General features: G+C 38.3%; 1 protein-coding gene across 6 annotated transcripts in view; it reads right to left on the bottom strand.

The window, feature by feature from the left end:
* Ntrk2 (neurotrophic receptor tyrosine kinase 2) overlaps window positions 1–20,141 on the bottom strand; it is a 349,269-nt gene that overhangs the window by 275,617 nt on the left and 53,511 nt on the right. For all 6 annotated transcript variants that reach the window (XM_047524198.1, XM_047524200.1, XM_047524202.1 and 3 more), the window contains 3 exons: window positions 17,810–18,115; window positions 4,901–4,936; window positions 2,554–2,651 (listed from right to left, as the gene is read on the bottom strand). In XM_047524198.1, coding sequence (XP_047380154.1) covers window positions 2,554–2,651; window positions 4,901–4,936; window positions 17,810–18,115 — 440 coding nt within the window. The remainder of the gene's footprint in view (window positions 1–2,553; window positions 2,652–4,900; window positions 4,937–17,809; window positions 18,116–20,141) is intronic.

Raw genomic sequence — 20,141 nt, 5'->3', positions numbered from 1 at the left:
AATAATAAATAATAAAATAGAACAATTATAAAAATATAACACAATAAATGTTTGTGCTCTGGAGCTATTAGTAAGTAAAATAAGGGTTACTTCAACCATAACAGTCAGTCTGATAACTGAACAGCTAATAGGTGAGTGGTTCATAAAGCGTGGACACACTGGACAAAACAGTGATTCACAGCCTCACTGCAGCCAAGAGAGATAGTTTGGGATTTCTATCACACTACTCAAAACAGTACAAAATTGAAAACTTATGAATTGTTTATTTCTGGAATTTTCTAGGTAATATTTTCAGACTGCAGTTTTGACCTTGGGTAACTGAAATCATGGAAAGAAAAACTGCAGATTGGGGGTATGTAACTGTACTAAGACTCTTGCTAAAGAATCTTGGATGGAGAAAAAAAGACATTAAACAAATACATTCAGTAGTTCCAAACAATGACTGCTCAAAAGGAAAGGAAAGAGTAAAGGCTGCCTGCTGACCACCTTGCTGAAGTCACATGATGATCTCTGGGAAGTGTACCTGCTGTAGCGGCACAACTAATACAAAGAGTAAACCTGGAGAATCTGAGAGAACATATAGAAAGATGGGTAAGAAGCAAGAAGGGTGCGGGAGAAAGTCAGAGAGAGGAGTAAAAACAAGATCCTACAGGGCCAAGGAAGGCACTATGAGGAGTATGAATTTTGCAATAGAAGTTTTATTAAAATTGAAATGAGAAGACAATTAGAATAAATAAGTGATCTGGGGGGGAAAAAGGAAATTCTGTTACCGGTGACAGTGTAGATAAATATAAAGGGTGTTGTGTTAAGTGAAATAAGTCAGCCACAGACAAATTCTGGATGTTCTCACTTATGCTGTGTATGGAATAAAAGTTCTCATAAGAGAACAGAACAGTGATTTTCAGAAGCTGGGGCATGGAAAGGGAAAGGGGATAGGTTGGCCAACAGGTACAAAGTTATGGTTAAACAGAAGGAATAAATTCTGCTTTCTATATAATCTGTTGCAAAGCATGGTGACTACAGTTAACAGTAAGGTACTGTATGTTTCAGAAAGGTAAAAAAGGAATTTTTAAGTGTTCTCAGCACAAAGAAATGATCAATATTGGAAGTGATAAATATGCTAATTACTCTGATTTGATTGCACAGTGCATGCATGTATGGAAATTGCACTTCACACCCCATAGCTATATGCAATTATTATTTGACAATTAAAAATAAAAGAAAACTTTACAAAGTTATCTGATTTGTACTTCCAAAGGTCACTAAGGTTGCTGTGTAGAGAAAGACCAGAATATGATAAACACAAATGAATGAGGTAGGTTAGGATGCTGTGGCACCCTCCAGGAAACAGTAACTGTGGCTAGCTTTCTCTGCAAAGGGTCAGATAGCAAACATTTTCAGTTTTGCAGACCATATGGTCTCTGTTGCAATGACTCCACTCATCAAAAGTAGTCACAGATACTATGTAATATGGGCATGACCACATTTCAATAAAACTTTATGGATATAGAAATTTGAATTTCATAAAATTTTCAGGCCATGAAACATCATTATTCTTTTGACTTTTTAAAAACAGTTAAAAATGTAAAAAAATAATTCTTAGCTTGCAAGCAGCAAAAAAAAAAAAAAAAAAAAAAAAACAGGTGATGAGTCACACTTAACCTCACACTTAACCCCATAAATCCTAGTTTGCCAAACCCTGGATTAGCCTGCAACCCTGGCAGCAGAGGTGGAGAGATATGATGAGGTCAAAACATATAAAGAGGTAGAGCTCACAGGATGAGCAGGCTGCATGCATGTGACAAGTGAAGAGAAGAAACTATGGAGGAAGCTTTAGGTTGTGACCAAAAAACACCAATCCTCCCAAGATGCCTGAGATCTGTGACTCTCCCTTCTGTGGCTCCTCACTTGTAGTAAAACTAAAAACTACCTTGGGCTGTGCTTTGAGACCTATGTCTCCCATCTTAGCTGCTTCCCTGAACACACCAGACCCTCCAATCATGCACCCATGTCACGTACTTTTACCAGTCCTCAAGTTTTTCTTCATGCATATCAACGCCCTTCCCTTCCATTCTTCTATGTCCAAACCTGGCCATCCTGCACCTGCTACAAAAAATACCTCTCTACATCTGGGGTCTCTGGTTGAAGTGTAAGCTTCTAAATGACAGATCTGAGTTTCATTTGTGTTTTTATATCCTCCAGAAACTACTGGATTCTTACATTCAGTGGGCACTCAAATTTAAAAAATATATTAAACAGACAGGTGTGAAGGTGTGCTAAATGAGAATGGCAATTTCCTGATCTCCTAGTGGTAAAGCACAGATATTTGAAACAGGACGCACTAACAATTAAAAGTGGTGAGCAAAAGGAGAAGCAAATAAGTCAGAGGCTATATAGCACTTTCACTTTTCTTAAAGCTTTCAATTAATTCCTCCAAACTTTAATTACCTGTTTACATATGAATATAATGTCTTGTGGGAGGAGCTACATTCCTATAACACTGTGAGCATCAAAATGCTCAGAACCAATCTAGAAAACAGTTATCTCACTCACCGAGAGACGCTCCTGACTGGTTTTTCCAGGGACAATTGTGGTGGGGATTTCATAACTTTTGTTCATGGCATCCCCGAGGTCATTTGTTGCAGTCCAATCTTAAATTGGAGAAAAGGGAAAGAGAAGGAACATGAAATTGTCAATAGGCTGTCAACACACATAAGACCACAGTAAGATCTAGAATGAGGCAAGACAAATCACAGAGCTTCTGAACCACCCACAGTCTGGCTGTGGAGGAATGTGTCTGACTGCTAAATTAAATTCACTGTAGCATCAGAACTGCCCAACCCCAGAGATTTATTCATTCCAGATTTTCACATCACTGTTTTGTTGGTCAAATTCTAAACCTGGTGGAGGGTTTTTTCTTTGCACTTAAGAATATATCCCTTTATTAATGGCATCTCAAAGACAAATATGAAGGAGTATCAAGCACCTAAGAGTCACAGATTTATAGACAGAGCATCTTTAAGAGAGACTTATCATCTTCAGAAAGTGAAATGACTCCTTTAAGCCCTTCTGGCAAAATGGCGATAGAACCCAGACACCAACCCAGATTTCAAATGAACAACACAGATTTCCGGGCACAAGCCTCTTATCTGAGTCAAGGGAAAATGCTTAAGATGGAACATGATATAAGCACCAATACGGAACATGGGTCTGCAATGGGGCATTTTTGAAGAGTTAGAAATTTCCAATATTTCAGTTTCAAAATCATTAATGGATTGTAAAGATATGTTTTCATTTCACCAAGTTCAATGCCAATTGTCTTTTTCTGGATCAATTTCAGACCACATGAATCAGGATAGAAATGGATGACTAATATGTTGTTATAGGCAATCAAAGTTTTTATTAGTAATATCACATACAAAATATACATAAAATGTCTGGCAATTTTATGTTTATTAATGTCTGTATTTTAATTCTGTGTAGGTGCAGAGCCTTCAATTTCCATCCTGAACAAGTGATATTGTTAACGCAGCCTCAAGTTAAAATTTTCTAAAGAGAATCATCATGCAGGCCTCAGGACAACCAATTTAAATTACTTTTATGCCTTCAGAGTGTTCCTTTGAATGTGAATGAAAAAATAACAGAAAAAGCACCTGTTTTCCATTTGCCATTTTACCTTTGATGAGGAAAACCACATTCTCACCAATTTCATTTTGAGTGTCTTAAAATTTACTGATTTCAAACATGAACAGACATCATTTATTTTTCCCTCTTCATTTTATAGCCAACCCTTCAGGCAAAATTTAGATAACTAAAGTATCTAAAGTTTAATATCATGATATTTGCCTAAAAGACCTAAAGTAGAATCTGAGGTCAGTGGGAAGATGACATTTTTAAAGTCTTGAAGTTACTGAACAATATCCAAAACCTAACCTTAAAATCTAAAAATCACAATCCAAACATAATCATTTATGAAACAATTTGAGATATTCTCCCTTTAAATTATATGAGCACAAATATAAGCAAAAATAGGCAAATCACATGCACAAAATCAACCAACAACAACTTGGAAGAAATATACCTTGACATACATAAGCAGGTAAAGCAACATAATTTCCAGTTTAAATTAGCTCAATTAAATTCACACATATATAATAAACATACAAGCATAGAATGGCTTTATGGAGAAAATATTCACATGCATATTTAAATATAAAATTAAAAATAGTATTTTTAGAACAAATATGTAAATATAACATTTTAACCAATCTAACTTTCAATCATTCTTAAGTGACTCTTCCCTTCCGCCGATCTATGTGAAGGGCAAAAGTTCCTATGCCAGCATCAACTCCTATCAATCATATGATCAACCATAAAGGACCAGCCTTCAGTGAAGTTGGCATCATGGGCTGGGGAATGTTGAGATGAAAAGAACCTGGGCCCCTAATTGTATGGCTGAGCTTCAGGTTTAACCAATTCTAAAGCAAGCTCTCCCTTCGAAGTTCCTATGTGGGAGCTCAACTTCCTCAATATACAAGAAACAATTCTGAATTGGGTTTACTGTCATAGCCAGAAATTGATACGCCTCCCTTTTCTTGGTAGTCATGGCTTTTAAACAGGTAATTAGTTCCCAATTATGGAAACAAAATGTCTGTTACAGCAGAATGGATTTACTACTTCCAAGAACAGAGCATGAGAGAGAAAGTGCTATTTACAGGCACTGAAAATATCAGGGGAAAATGGCTATCAATACTGAATGATTTCTGAAGATGTTATTTTGGCCCATGTAATGCTTAAAATGTATATTTAACTGAGTTTACAAGTCTTCTTTTAGTTGATTTATTTCATTATACACAAACATTTTGAAAAAAATACAAAGTGAAGAGAAAATGATAGCTACCTTCATAAAGTACATCCGGATAATTTGGGTTTGCACCTAAAAAGCAGAACACAGCAAACGTTTATAAGCATGCATTTTGGAGTTGGAAAATTACTGACCTCTACTAACTAAAATGTGTTAAATATAAATTGAACATTTTATAATTGAATAGATTGTTTTACGAATAGACTGGTTTTGTGTGTGTGTGTGTGTGTGTGTGTGTGTGTGTGTGTGTTTTTACAAATAGACTGTTTTACAGCACAGGTAAATATAACCCCAAAGTCTGGTTTTGCTTCATGTTAACTGTTCCCTTCCCCAATTCCCTCCAGTTAATTTCCATCCCTCCAACAAAGAAAAGAATAATGAGAAATCACAAATCACTTTGGGAAAACCTCAGAGATCGGTGAATTATGGTCATTGCTTTTTTTTTTTTATAAACTGTTTTTATTACACATTTGGCCATGTTAACTGTGATTTAGGTATTTTTATTCAAGAGACAGGTAATTTCCATACCACTTTTGTTATTCTCTGATGGTTTAGGGGGTACTGTCAAACTATATATAGCAGTGCCATTTGCATTCATGAACATATTATTAACATGCTGCAAAATGATATCTAAAGCACAATTTTTCTCTCCCCCTTATCTTCAGGGGGAATTTTTAAGGCTAAAGAAACACCCGCCCCTTCTTTTTGTCCCAATGCAACACAGAAAAATCTCTATTCAAATCATTGATGTATAAGAGGTTATAAATGTTATGTGAGAGAGAAATGTAAAAGTATACCAACTTAATTTTTTAGATTGTTCAGATGATCAGAATATTTTGTTTTAAAGGTATGCCCATGGAACTCGCCAAAAGCATTTATTTATTTTTCATTTTTAACTCAGCATCAACAAGAATAGGTGACAAAAACATTTGCTACTTATTCTCTGATCATAGCTAGCTGGTCTCTACATGAAAGCCTATCTGGCAATCAAATTAAATTTTGTCATAACGTTTAAGTGATTGCTAAATGAATTTCCAAAGCCCTTTCCTATACTTCTCATCTCTACTTGCCATGTGAAATAGTAAAACTTGCAAATCACAAAGCTTACTCAGTTTTTATTTCACTTCAGAACCCTTAACAGAAAAATGCCATTAAAACAAAGTGAAAATGAGCCAGTTTTCTGCTCATGAATTCCCCAGTGAACAATCAAGGTTAGGCTAAATGAAGAACCAAATAAAAGTGGCCCCATTGTTCAAATTAGAATTTTAACACATTTCAACTAGAAGAATATCTATTTTAACCAGGGAAAAAATTAAATGGATGGCTGTGCACTTTAATTCAGGGATGCTGCATATTGCTGTGTAGTCCACACTTTGCACAACTCCAGGGACACCCTTCATACTGTAGTCTAAGTGAATAGCACCATCTGAAATTGTGCAGTACACAGCTGGTGCATCCACCTGTGACTGCACTGCATCAATTCAATCATTGACTCCAGTAAGTTTCACTGTATTTAAGTAGTTTTATTATCTCCAACCATTTTGAAGTAGTTTTGAGTTACACTACATCCAAATGTATTACCAGAATTATGTGTAACTGAAATGATACCCTGAGAAGGGCCTTAAAAGCTACCCTTCAGTTTGAGGGGTGATTCAATGAATAAAGAAGCAAGAGATTCCAGGGTCAGCCCTCCTGATGTCATTTGCAGGACACTCGTCAATCCTCCAAAATCTTCTCCCTTTGCAAAGGCCCTAATCCGAATGCTGTCCCCATCACCAAGGAGATTCACTACCCTTGCTGAAGGAAAGATTCTAGAGCCCCAAGGGAGTAAGTCATTCTTTGAGCTGCTCAGAAATCCATTATTTTAAAAGATTTCACTCTACCCTTCCATATAGTCTGAATTTACATGGGTACATGCCCTCTAGTAGCTACACCTCTAGACCACACTGCAAGTACCAGGGATCCAGAATTCTCTTCCTAGGCTGGCTCAACCTTTCCCCTACATTATTAATCCAACATGGTCACACCAGCATTCTGAGCATCCTCTAATCCAAGACCCAAGGGAGGGATGAGGCCGGAGCCAGGACAAGTGGGCTGGACTCTCCACATGCATACCTGTAAAGCTTCTGATTAGATAGCTGGAGTTACAAGTCAGAGACCATGACCTGGGACCAGCTTGACTATGCTTTTACACATACGATTCCATAAAATCCAAAAACAAGACTGAGGATTCAGAGCCAGGTTTATCTCAGTCACACATTTAAATGGCCTAAGTGCTCATGAGTAACACACAGACTTAATATATTGCATCAAGTAAAGAAAACACCCAAGCATAACACACACACACACACACACACACACACACACAAAGCCCCTAAGAAGATCCAAGAGCATCAAATCAATTCAATGTAGCAAATGCGGGGTATAAAAAAATAGGATTTGGGGTAGGATCACAAATAAATAGGTTAACCCATAATCTAGAAAAGAGTTTATTTTCTAGACTTACGATTGTATCAGTGCATGCCTTTTCTATCACATGCACCAAAAAAAAAAAAAAAAAAAACAATTAGGCCACATTTAAACTTTCTGAGAAGCACTATTTTTCCCTAACTTCATGTTCCCAGATACATAAAAGGTACTGTTAAGTTACTTGGTTGTCAGTAATAAGCAAATTCAGCATAAGATTATGAAACTTTCAGGAAGGTAATATAGGAGGAACAATAATAGTTTTTTCTTTCTTTTTTACTCCCAAGTACACTGCATCACATCTTAAGAAGATCTACTATTATGGTGTAGATATGAGGCATCTCCCAAAAGCTCATATGTGGGACAGTTCAAGAAAGTTTTGAGGTAAAATGATTGGTGCATTAATCCTCTGATAGGGATTAACTGGGTGGCAACTATAGGCAGGTAGGGTGTGTCTGAAAGAGGTGGGTCAGTGTGGGCATCCTTTGGGGTATATATTTTGTGAGCTGAGTTTAGTGTCTCTCTCTCTCTCTCTTTCTCTCTCTCTTTCTCTCTCTCTCTCTCTCTGCTTCCTGGGGTCCTGCTCTGAGCTGTTTTCCTCTACCATACTCTTCTGCCACGCTGTTCTGCCTCACCTTGGGCCCAGAGAAATGGAGTCAGCCATCTATAAACTGAGACCTCTGAAACCATGAGCCCCAAATAAATTTTTCTTCCTCTAAAAGTATTCTTGTCAGGTCTTTTTGTCACAGTAGCAAAAAAAAAATTAGCTAAAACATATGCTGTCCACAATAAAGAAATGCCTCTGTGTGCAAAGGTTATGAAGACTGGCACATGGGAGGATGCACAGGACTACAGCTCATGAAAAAAACAAGGGTCACATTACTCATTTTAAAAACAGACAGAAAAAACTATCACTTCCTTTTCAGACTTCTGGCAACGGCCACATTTTGAAAATAACTTGCCCATTTTTAAGATTAATTTTTAACTGGTTCCATTTACTTAAATAAATTCATTATATATAGTTTATGTACCATGATAAGGTAAAGTTAGGGAGCCCTGTTGGAGATATTCAGGGATAACAGGTAAGTGAGGCAAAATAAATACTGGCTTGAAAAGAAAAAAAAAAAATCGAACAAAGAGAATGAATGAGAGATAAATAAGTAGCATCCAACCTCAGTCATGCTCTTGTAGTGGGGATTGAAAGGAGTTCTTATGTTCCCTTAAGCCCTATCTGAATGATCTCATCAAGTATGAAATATCAGATTCAGGTATTGAGAGGTGTCATCAAGCCCTAAAGCTTCATGCTGAAAAATTACAGAATAAAATATGAAGATCCACTGGTATTCCAAATAAATGACAGGTTGTCTGATCCCTCCACAGCTCACTCAAGGGTGAAAACTGCAGCTCCTTCCCAGCCAAGAGAAAGTGGAGCGAGGTACTCAGATCTGCTCATCTGATGGTCAGATTCTGCTTTCTGAAATCTGATGAGCATCGTAAGGAGCCTCAGGTACTTTTGCTTTGTTTTTGATCTGAGGAATTATGAGAAGTGAGTACCAGGTCCAAAGCACAGCCTAGGACACCCCAAGTGAAAAGAGCAATTTGACTTTATCATAGCCCTGGATGCACTCCTGATGAAACTCCAGAATCAGCAGCTCATGTCTGCACTTCCAAGAGAGGAAAACTTACGTTTTGAGCTTTCCAAACATGAAAGATAAAAATCACCTTCTCTCTTTTCTTCACCGTATTAATCCAAGCACTGTACCATCCTCTGAATTCCATGCTAAACAACCTAAGGTAGGTTTTTTTAAATTTCCAGCTTCTATTCTCAGTTACCACTCATGAGTAAATTTTAGGACTTTATGTAAATATTCACAAAAATATTCATAAAAAACAAATGGTGAGAAGAGAGGTAGCCTGACAGTAGAAGATATTCTGCATTCTGACACCAAGAAAAAAAAAAAAAATAATGGTAGAGGCCAGGAGCACACATCTTTTTCCTGCCTTTAAGCTTTTAGTCCCTTTCTAATGTCCTTAAAAAGACTTTTTTTTTCAATTCTATTTACAGCCTCTGTTTAGTGTGATCTTGAAAAATATTTCAAAGATTTTCACACGATAAAGCAATAGTGAAAGATTTGTTCTCTTCAAATAAACTGTCCTTGCTTTTGGTCGACAGTGCTTTCTAGAGCACCGGGGGTTGCCTTTTGATGGCCTGGCCCTCCTCCTCGTTGCTTTCTGAACAGCAGGCTGAATTGAAAGCCCAGAAACAAGGGGGGGTTCAGATGTCTGCATTTCATTTCTGCCTGACCCACTAATTTGCTATGCAGCACTGGGAATCTCCTCACTTTTCTCTGTAACAAAAGAGTCTTCCGTAGGACAGGGGAGGATAATAGGATTGGCTCTGGTAACTCCTCAGGAGCTTCAGAAAGCATAATTAATTAACATTAGTCCTCTTGAGATATAAAGAGCTATTTAAGTATAAGTCTTAATTATCATGATTATCATGGGTCTATGGCCAAACCATACTTTCTTCCATTATTTAAGGCAGAAAAGCAGGTAGAACTTTCTTTCCTCCACCCCCCACCCACTGCCACCCTGGACAAGAAACAGGTTCCCACAAATGACAGAGGAACATGTAGTAGTAGTTTGGGGGGTACATTTATTAATGTGTTTAATTTGGGGGGAAATTTCCTGTCCCTATGTTCATTGGCCTAAGTAAGACCAAATCTAAATCTGCCAGTTTGGGGCAATTCTAAGGGCTGCAGAGAGATCTAGTTCATACAGACGTCATAAATCTTTTGATAAAACAGCACGGAAGAAGCAGTGAGAAAAATTCTTCCAATATTTATAGTTTGTTCCTGACACGCATTTCACATAGGAGAAAACTGCTCCCGAATTAGGAAGCATAAGTCACTCACTCCCACTGCTTGTGTGAATGAGCATTCTGGAGCTGTGACATTCTTCCTGAATGAGTGGGCCAGAGAGACACTCTTTATGCACCGCCTAAAGAACAGGATGCTTCAAAACAAGGGTATTTTATCATCGAGTGCTCTGGCAAGGTTTGTTCCAAGCGTAAAGTATTAAATCCCTCAGGTAATGACTTTGAAAAGACAACCTACTCTCAATCAACATGTTCACACTTAGAGAAATATCTGACCCTCGAAATTCTTGGAGCTTGTTCTATCTGATCAGAAGATGCTAACAAAGACTCTTGGTTCCTTTCTCATGACAAATTGTAAATGATCTCTCTGATTCATTTCTGCTTAAAAAGAAACCCTCATAGTTTCTAATCTCTACTCAGTCTCCATGTACATTTGCCTGTTCATGAAGAGACTCTTCTATATGTAGGATTGAATTCCAATGACAGTCACATGGGGGATCAATTTCATCTTAGATAGGACTTTATTTCTGGCCTGTAAGCTAAATAGGATCCATCAGAATATTCAGAGAATCCTTAGATAACCCCATGCTCTGTAGGTGTGTGTCTACAACTGCTGTCTCCACTTTTAATTCACTCTCCTAAGATGTGTATTGAATTCATCCCACTCTTTGCAAAACCCAGTTAGAGGACATCTCTGAACACCATTTATTCTGTATTTTTATCATCATTACAATTCAATAGCCTCAGGGAGAATCAATAAAATAATCCTGATGGAGGTTTGACCAGGTAGCTCTGTCCAGTGTCTCCCCCAGGTTCTTCAGGGCAGTGGTACATTTCCTCACTACTCAATACGTGGTCCACAGACCAGCAGCAACAGCAGCATCAGAAAGCTTGTTAGAAATACAGAATCTAAGCCCTTTTATAGATCCACTCAATCATAATCCACATTATAACAGGGTCTTCAGGAGTTTCATACATGCATTAAAGTTTGAGAAACCCTAGTTTACACTTGCTGAATTCTATCAGAGTCAAAAGGTTTGAGTGGGTATAAAGTATGACAATTTTCCAGTAAGACCTAAATCAACAACCGGATATCCAAATATTGAGACTATAGCTGTAAAAAAATGTTACTGGTAAGAGAAGATTGGCTTTTCCCCCATTGACACCCCTTCAGGCCCGGTTCTAAAGGGGATGAAGAGGGGGAAAGAACTCAGACACCAATAAAAGCTCACATTAACCATCCTTTCTAGGAACTAAATTTTGACTGTTTTCTCCATAAAGGGCCAAGTATATCCATGCTTGTGGATAAGGGAGGACAAAGCTTCCATAAAGCCTTTCTGGGCAGAAATTTTCTCCCTACTGGCAAAAAGGGAGGTGAGAATGTGCAGCTTCTTTATTAGGCCCTCAGGTCCACCTGGAAAGAGGCTGAGTACCTGTCTGTCATGGGTAGGACCTGTAGCAGGGCCCTTGAGATGTGCTCAACTTCACAACAACTTTCTAAGTAGGTGCTAGAGCCTTAGCACTTTAGAGAGAATATGCCACACTCTGAGGTGTGAGGAAAATCGCCTAATGGCTAAAAAGTTATATAGGTGGTAGAAAATGTCTCAGGTCTGAGATTAAATCAGAGCTGCATCAGAAAGCCAAGTCCTTCCCACCAGGCCAAAGATTCCCTTTATGGAGAGCCTAGGCTAACTACACTTAGGATGCCAAGTTTAAACAGCAGGTCTGAATAAGTCATTTGTATCAACAGCAAGTGACAGGAATTTATCTCATTAATAGTAAAATCTTAGAAGTCCTACCTGTTCCACTTAATATTTTGTGTTCAGTGGCTTCCACATAAAATAAAACATTCAACAGGATCCCTTTATTCTCATTGCCTACAATTTGCACATATCTTCATTCAGCTAGGTCTTGCCTCATATGGGGACATCCCTGGGAATTCAAAGCTGATCTCTTTAGTGCCAGGATGAAGGCAATCATGAAGTTTCTGGGGGCAGAAATGAAACATCAAGAGTTTCTCTGCCTTTTCCCATTTTCGGAATGGTTGGAATGTTTTCCTTACTTGGAAGAGAGGCTGTTTTATTCCCCCAATCCCATGCCTCACTTCTGCCACCATCCTAGGAAGTAGGATCTAAGCCCAGTACCCTTTGTTTCTCAGACCTCCAGAGACAGCTGAAATCTTGTTCAAAATCACCATGTTCTAGTGTAAAACAGGATGTTAAACCAGACTCTTCCTGCCTCCGTATCTGACATCAAAGTGGATGTGAGGCCCTCAGAAGCAGAATGCACAAAGGAACTGTGTAAAAACTGGACCTATATCCTTGGATATGTCTAATTCACCTTGACACTCTAAGTAGTTCCCAGGAGGAAATAATAATGAAGGATTTATTAAGAAGTTTCTTTGGGGACGTGTTACTATGCTATCTCTTCACCCAACAAGGGGCTTCCATATAAACACTGAGAGCTTTAACTCTGTTCCCTGCAGGTGGAAGGTTTGGAGGACGAGCTATGACTCCTACCAGGCAAGGTAAAGAACACCTGTGGCCATGGAATTCAGCTAGCATTTGGTTCAACCTGTATAGCCAGAGGTGTCAGATCAAGGGATCTATAGCACTCGCCCATCAACCATGTGGAAGTAGCATGAGAGAAAACCTGTATTGGAGTAGTGTCTCAGATCTTGCTCACAGGCCCACATGGAGATGCAGAGACTCCAACAGCACAAAGCTTCTTTCCAGAGGAGGGATTTACTTCTATCAGTTGAACCTGGACCCAATTCTGAGCCCATTCTTTGCTTAAGTCAAGAGAATGGCAAAGAATCTCCAAGAATCCACAAAGGTTTCCAGAGAAGGTTCGGATTATAGCATTGAACATTCCCAGGTCCCAAGAGCACAAAACCATCAGTTAATAAATTTCCCTGCCATCTCCCACCCTCACTCCCTTCCAGTTGGGCAGCAGAAGGACTAAAACTCAGTAAGCTTGAGCCCTCATCCCATCATGCCAGCCTGAATCTGAGAAAGAAGAGGAAATTGGTGATGAGATCAAGCCCAGAGTTATGATTTTTAACTCAGATGAGATATGCTGTTTCCCAGTTGAGATTCTGTCTGAAGCCTAAAAAAAACCCAAAGGTTTGTCTGTTGTTACTCAATCATAAGCAGACAAATCTAATGTGGCTCAGACTTCTCCAGAGCACTGATGCTAACCCTTGGTTACTCACTTGGTATCTTAAAAAATTTTTAAAGCCAAAGTCCAATCTGGGAGTCACTAAATCAGAATTGTCAAAGATAGGAATCAGGAAAGCATAGTAAAACATGAAATAAAGTAATAGGAAAAGTCCTAGGAAAAGTCCCTAGTTGGTTCTAATGTGCAACAAGGGATAGGAAGTTACTCTGCTAGAAACAAAGAAAGACTTCTTCTAGTAAGTCAGTTTTGCAGGCACAATGAATAACAAATATAAAATAAACCTAGTATGATCATCACAAGATGTGGTCTTCAGTGTACTAGGAAAATAAACACCAAAGTTCTCTCGGTTTCATTCTAAAGCTGAAAGGCATTTTACGCATGAAATACTCCCACAAACTATCCAGTGTTGAATTCAATTCTTAAATGTGGGATCCAAAATGGCCAAGGCAATACCTGGAGTTTGGAGAAGTCCTTTCTCTCTTTCTCAGGAACTATCCAGGTTTTCAATAACTAACAGATGCAGAAGGCATTGCGTCCTGCTGATATCTCAAGATTCGATCACGCCTGTCCTTCCATATTAACATACTGGGTGGTCCCAGCAGCAGAGTCCACATGACCCCAGCACCCTCAAAAGACATCATCTGGCAACTTGGTTTGCCAGGACTCTTTCTCGAATGCCTGCCTGACATCCTCATATTCTGTGAATGGCACCCCTGAGCCCGTGCTAGGCCAATACTGGCTCCAGCTCTAGCTGCACCATCCTTCCTCCAAGTGGAAGCACAGCACCTGCTACCCACACCATGTTTCCAAATCACTCAGTAGCAAAGACAATCAGGACTGTAATTAAATACAATCAGTCCATCTTCTCCCATGGTCACCAAGTTTTGATGTAGGGACTTTTTATTTGATTTTCTTTATGTTTTGATTACTTTCAACACTCTTCATTCTCTGTTTTCAAAGATGTATTCCTAAGCAAAGTGACCATCCCTGGAAATCTCAGTTCTAAGCTGAATGAGGAACAACTACTCTTCCAAACACCAAGTTTGCCATGTCAATTCTTCTGGATCTGCTGCCTTTTTTCTTGTGAAACAGGATGCTTGCAATGTAATTTAAAAAAAAAAAAAATTTAAAGAACCTCATCAAAAATCCTGGGAGTAAAAAGAGATGAAACTTCTTATCAATAAGATTTGTAAGAGCTAAACTTCATCAATTACTATACAATGACAGCAGAAATACCAATGTACCATAAAGCCATACTTAACCTGTTGTCCCTAACTTCAAAAATACCATCAAGGAAAAACTTTTTGTTGTTATTTGTTTATTTTTCTTTGGTTTTAAAGGGGGATAAGAAGGAAAGGAGGTTATTATAAGAACACTCTATCTGAATGCTCTGGCTATGAATCTCATAAATACAAAGATTATATCTCAGAAGCCAAGTGAGGTTAATCTTTAATTGTTCACACTGGTTTATGGCCCACTAGGGCCATCTATATCCACTATCACCCTGAGCCAAGTCTCCATCATTTCCACTCTCATTTATTACTCCTTGACAGCTGGTCCTTGAATATATAGTTAAAGAGAAAAAAAACCCAGCCTTATCTAAAAGCAGGCATTTACATTTTAAAATTCTAATAAAAATGAATAAATGAACAAGAAGAGAGAGAGAAAACATTTTTATAAAATTTAGCTTAATTTTTGCTTTCCTTGTAGGTAAATAATTATTTCTTTTTAGAAAAATAAATTTGAGAGACTACAAGATATGTAAATGCCTGAAAGCAATTCTCTATCATCACTAGGTAGGTGAAAACAAGCAGAAATGACTGATAAAAATGAGGCCACAAAGATAAGAGGAGTTTAGCTCTACCAAATATTAGCACCATACAGAAATGTTCCAAAGAAAATACATCAAAATCCCATCTAAAATAGAACCCACTGGCTTTAACTGTGCAGATATCAAAGGAAGCAGACCTGCTGCTGACAGTTTTTAAACTACAGACCTTCACCCTGAATCAAGTTTCACCCCCAACAGTTTTAAAAGGCCGTTGATGGTGAAATTCAAATAAAGTCTGAAGTTTAGTGAATAGTAATGTGCCCGTGTCAGATTCTTCACTGTGACAAACGTACCACAGTAACGTAAGATGTTAACAATGGGAAAACCTGGGTGGGGGTCTCTGGAAATTCTCTGTACTATCTTTGCACCTTTTCCGTACATCTAAAATCACTCACAAATTAGAAATTCATTTAAAAACGAATAAAAAGCAAGTGTCCCAGATTTAATTCTGAAGTTGTTTGTCCCACAAACATGCAGGAAGAAACATAATAATCTAGAGATTTGCTATAGCAAACAAAGCCAAGCAGCTAAACACTCTCAATTAAGAGAAAGATTGAATGGGAATGACTATATGATTGGGGGATACTGTGTCCAAATGTAGCCTGTGCTATGTGTTCCTGAAGGGCTGACTGTAAATCAAGCTTACATGATTCCAAAAACATTTGAACACACCAGGGAAATGTGCAAGTTAAAATGATGTTTAGTAAATACCAGGGTAATAGGAAGTTCTTCTGTAGTAAGAATGACTGCACTCTGGTTTACTGTTGGCCAAAGTGACTCTGCGAAAATCAGCTCGGCCCATGGCACTGCCCTGTGAGCCACAGAGGAACAGGCTGTCCAAGCAGCCCCTGGTTTCAGATCTCTGCAATTCTACAATTCTATTTTCCCTTCCATCTGCCAGGTCATCCTTGTGTGACTCTAACTCACAGCTGCTATGTTGAGGAGTTCTATCCACGTGTTGAGTCCCAACATCCAAACACAGGCTTCGGCCCTCACAACGGTAGCAAGCACTTGGGCAACAAGATTGAGCAGATAGAAATAGTCATCTGAAGGACAGTTATTTGAAGCAGATTATTTGAAACATGGCAATTGTACTGCATATATTAGAGCTCATGATGAAACTCTTTAGCTGGTAAGAGTGAAAAAGGTATACTCATACATTGCTGGTGGGGTTGCAAATTAGTGCAGCCACTCTGGAAAGCAGTGTGGAGATTCCTCAGAAAGCTTGGAATGGAACCACCATTTGACCCAGCTATCCCACTCCTTGGCCTATACCCAAAGGACTTAAAATCAGCATACTACAGAGATACAGACACATCAATATTCATTGCTGCTCAATTCACCATACCCAGATTGTGGAACCAACCTAGATGCCCTTCAATTGATGAATGGATAAAGAAACTGTGGCATATATATACAATGGAATATTACTCTGCAATGAATAATGATAAAATTATGGCATTTGCAGGCAAATGGATGAAACTGGAGAATATCATGCTAAGTGAGATAAGCCAATCTCAAAAAACTAAAGGACGAATGATCTCGCTGATAAGCGGATGAGGACGTATAATGGGGGGTGGGAGGGGTTAGCATTAGGTTTAGGGTTAGGTTTAGGGTTAGGGATAAGGACAGCGGTAAGAATGAAGGAAAGAAGGACTGTATAGAGGGAAAAGAGGGGTGGGAGGGGTGGGAGGGGTGGGGGGGTGGGGGGGAAGGAAAAAAAATAAACATCATTGCCCTATGTAAACGTATGATTACACAAATGGTATGCCTTGACTCCATGTACAAATAGAGAAACAACATGTATCCCATTTGTATACAATAATAAAAAAAAAGAAATATACAGTGCATGTGACCCACCTATATGCATATGCACTAGAAAAAACAAACAAACAAATAAACAAAACCCTCAGGATTCAACAAAAGAATGGCTTCGTCAGCTTGGGTAAACAAAACAGTCCAGGATGTTGATTTCTGATCCATGGGTGAAAACACAGGACTCTATGTTACAAATACATAGAAGCTAGAAAATAAATTTTAAACATTTCATGAGCTAATCAAACACAATTCATCTGTTCATGGTTTTGCATGGGTTTTGCCATTGTAGGTGTGAAATCTCACTAAACACTTGAGACATGGATTACCCAAGCGCACTCATTAGTAATCTTGTGTATATGAATCTGCTATTCAGAATTATTCATGCCCCCATCACCTTCTTGGAGTAGCACAAGTCCCTGCCCTTTGACTTGGCTTTGGCCCTATTATTTACTTGGCCAATGGCATATAGGCTGAAGAGTCAGTGGAGCAGCCCTAAACTTAAGCCTAATGAAGCCTTGCATGTTCCTAGTTGTCCTCATCCTCTGCACTTGCCATAGAAGCAGGTCTCCTGGATAGTGGTTTCTTCACCCTCAACCCAGAATTAAGGCATGTAGAATAAAATTATCCAGTTGACCTGCCAACCCATGAACAAGACTAAATAATAATGTTTTAAGCCACCAGGTTTGGGGATGGTTTACTATACCATGATGTTGTCAATAGTTGAGGGATATATCTTATCATTTCCCCACATGCAGAAGTTAGAAGTACTTACCATCATCAATTCCAGGCCAGCCCATGAAGTGGGCAGAAATCTGTCTCTCATCTTTCCCATACTCATTCTTGGCTATTAAAGTGTAGTCCCCATTGTTCATGTGAGTGGGATTATCCAGCTGGAGGCAGCCGTGGTACTCCGTATGATTGGTAACATGTATTTTTGTACAGATGTATTTGGACTCATTCAATATTGCCCCGTTATAGAACCACTGAAGCGCTGGTTTGGGGTTGCCTTTCACAGTGAATGGAATGCACCAGTGGTGGTCTGAGGTTGGAGATTCGAGAAATGTGATAGTTGGTGCAACTAAATCGAAAAAGAGAGAGTTAATAGCATCAGAAAGCTCAGAATTCTCCTCATCTCCAGATTTCTGTGTCATCAGTAAGGGATTTTATTCAACCATTGTTTGGTTTAAGGAAACACATAACGAGTAAGTCTGGAATCCATCAGTATTATGTTATCATCAAGGTTGATTTAACTCCCTACAGAGAGCTTCAGAGAAACCTCCTTACTCTGCTCTACTTAAAACCCATACATCACAGTCAATTTTCAAAGCTAGTCAGTGGACATGAGAACAAGCTCCAAACATTCAAAAGATTTCTGAGAGTGGAAAGGGTTCACTTGACATATCTGTTGGTTTCTAATATATTTGTCTTGATATTATGTAGAGTCATCACCAAAAATAATCATGGGTACTGTTTTCATAGTACTTCTCTCAATAATCCAAATAACAAACTTTGGAAACTTTGGAAATTGTACATGAAGCCCTGATCTCATATAACTTTTCTAAAACTGATCAAAGAGATCAAAGAAGTGATTGTTGCTATTAATAATGATTGAGGGCTCCTTACACCTAGTCCAGTAGCTTTCATACCCTATTTCTTGGTTATACATGTCCACGAAATGAAACAGGGAAAATTTAAGGCATCAAAGCATGTTGACACACAAACACTCTAAAGTGGAGTCCCTGCAAAGGTTATCTCAGTTGTTAATATTCTTTATTGCTAATTTCTTTTACTCTTTATCTAAATTTTGATAGATAAGGTCAGCTCTTCAGATCATGATGCTCATAGATATTTACCTACACTGAGAAAGAATCAAGTCCAAGTGTTTTAACAGACAGCAATAATCTGACATCACCCTCTTTGTGCTCAAGTAAAGTCTACCCAAGATGAAACAAAGGTGAAAAAGAACCTAGTTCACTTTCATCGTCTACAGAAATATTTCCTGTTAACAGTGACACTTCTCATAATTGAGCATGTGTACAGATGTGTACTGTAACGAGGTCCCTCACTATAAGATATGCACTATTACATGATAAAAATCTGCAAAGTTTGATCTTTTGCTTTAACAAATACAGACCTTAAAATAGTGTTTGGAAAACAAAATAGCATTTAATGGATTATTCCTTCTGTAAAATTTAAATTTAAACACAATTGGGGGCTCTATATGCATTATGTAATAAAAAGGTGCATGCACATATATATAGGTCTGTGTTACAACTAGACACAAGGACCACAGGTTAGGGAAGGTTCGCAATTACTTCCTCCCACCAGCCATCCTCACGCACACACCTGAGGCCCACTTATTCCTTCCACCAGGCTCAAGTGAGCTTTATATACTTATAGAGGTGCTGACTTAAGGACATGAAGTTGAAAGTTTGTTGCGTATGCATGGGAATAACTGACTTCAAGCTTCTGGATAGGTCAAAATGATTAAAAAATTTAAGTCCAGTACCCACTAATCACAGTAGTGGTACTAACATTGACAAAGAATCATGGTTGGTGATTTCAATATTCACTCCAATAATCACACACTGAATGTGGCTCTGAGTGTTAACTAGCATATTAATACCAGCCACGGCCATGTGTCTATCCATATGTAATCTGTACACATACTTACACACATGCATAGTCATGTTTTTCTCATTCAAATCCTAATCCAGAATAAAACCTCATTAATTTATACTGTGCAGCACATAATTTGCAATGATGTGATGCAGCTATGTGATTTTCACTGATTACTGAATGCGACAATACAGAATTTTAAGATAAATATTATATGATTATGATATTGGAAAACAATGCACACATGCTTAACTAGAAGCATTGAAATCTTATATCTTACCTTCAACACACACATTTGAATAGAAGTTTTCTGCAGGTGGTAATAATTCTCAATAATTTAAATAGGTCTCCTCCTACCTCTTACCTTTAACTTGATGTTAAATTAATGAGGTTTTATTGTTTCAATGGCACAATTAGGTGTTTGTGAACAGTCAGCAAATGGTTTAAGTATCACTGTTTTAAAGATTCATGTTGCTTTCGTAGAG

This window comes from Sciurus carolinensis, chromosome 14, assembly GCF_902686445.1.
Source record: "Sciurus carolinensis chromosome 14, mSciCar1.2, whole genome shotgun sequence".
Classification (NCBI taxonomy): Eukaryota; Metazoa; Chordata; class Mammalia; order Rodentia; family Sciuridae; genus Sciurus; species Sciurus carolinensis.
The sequence above is the reverse complement of the archived record's forward strand: the minus strand, read 5'-3'. Positions and strand labels throughout refer to the sequence as shown.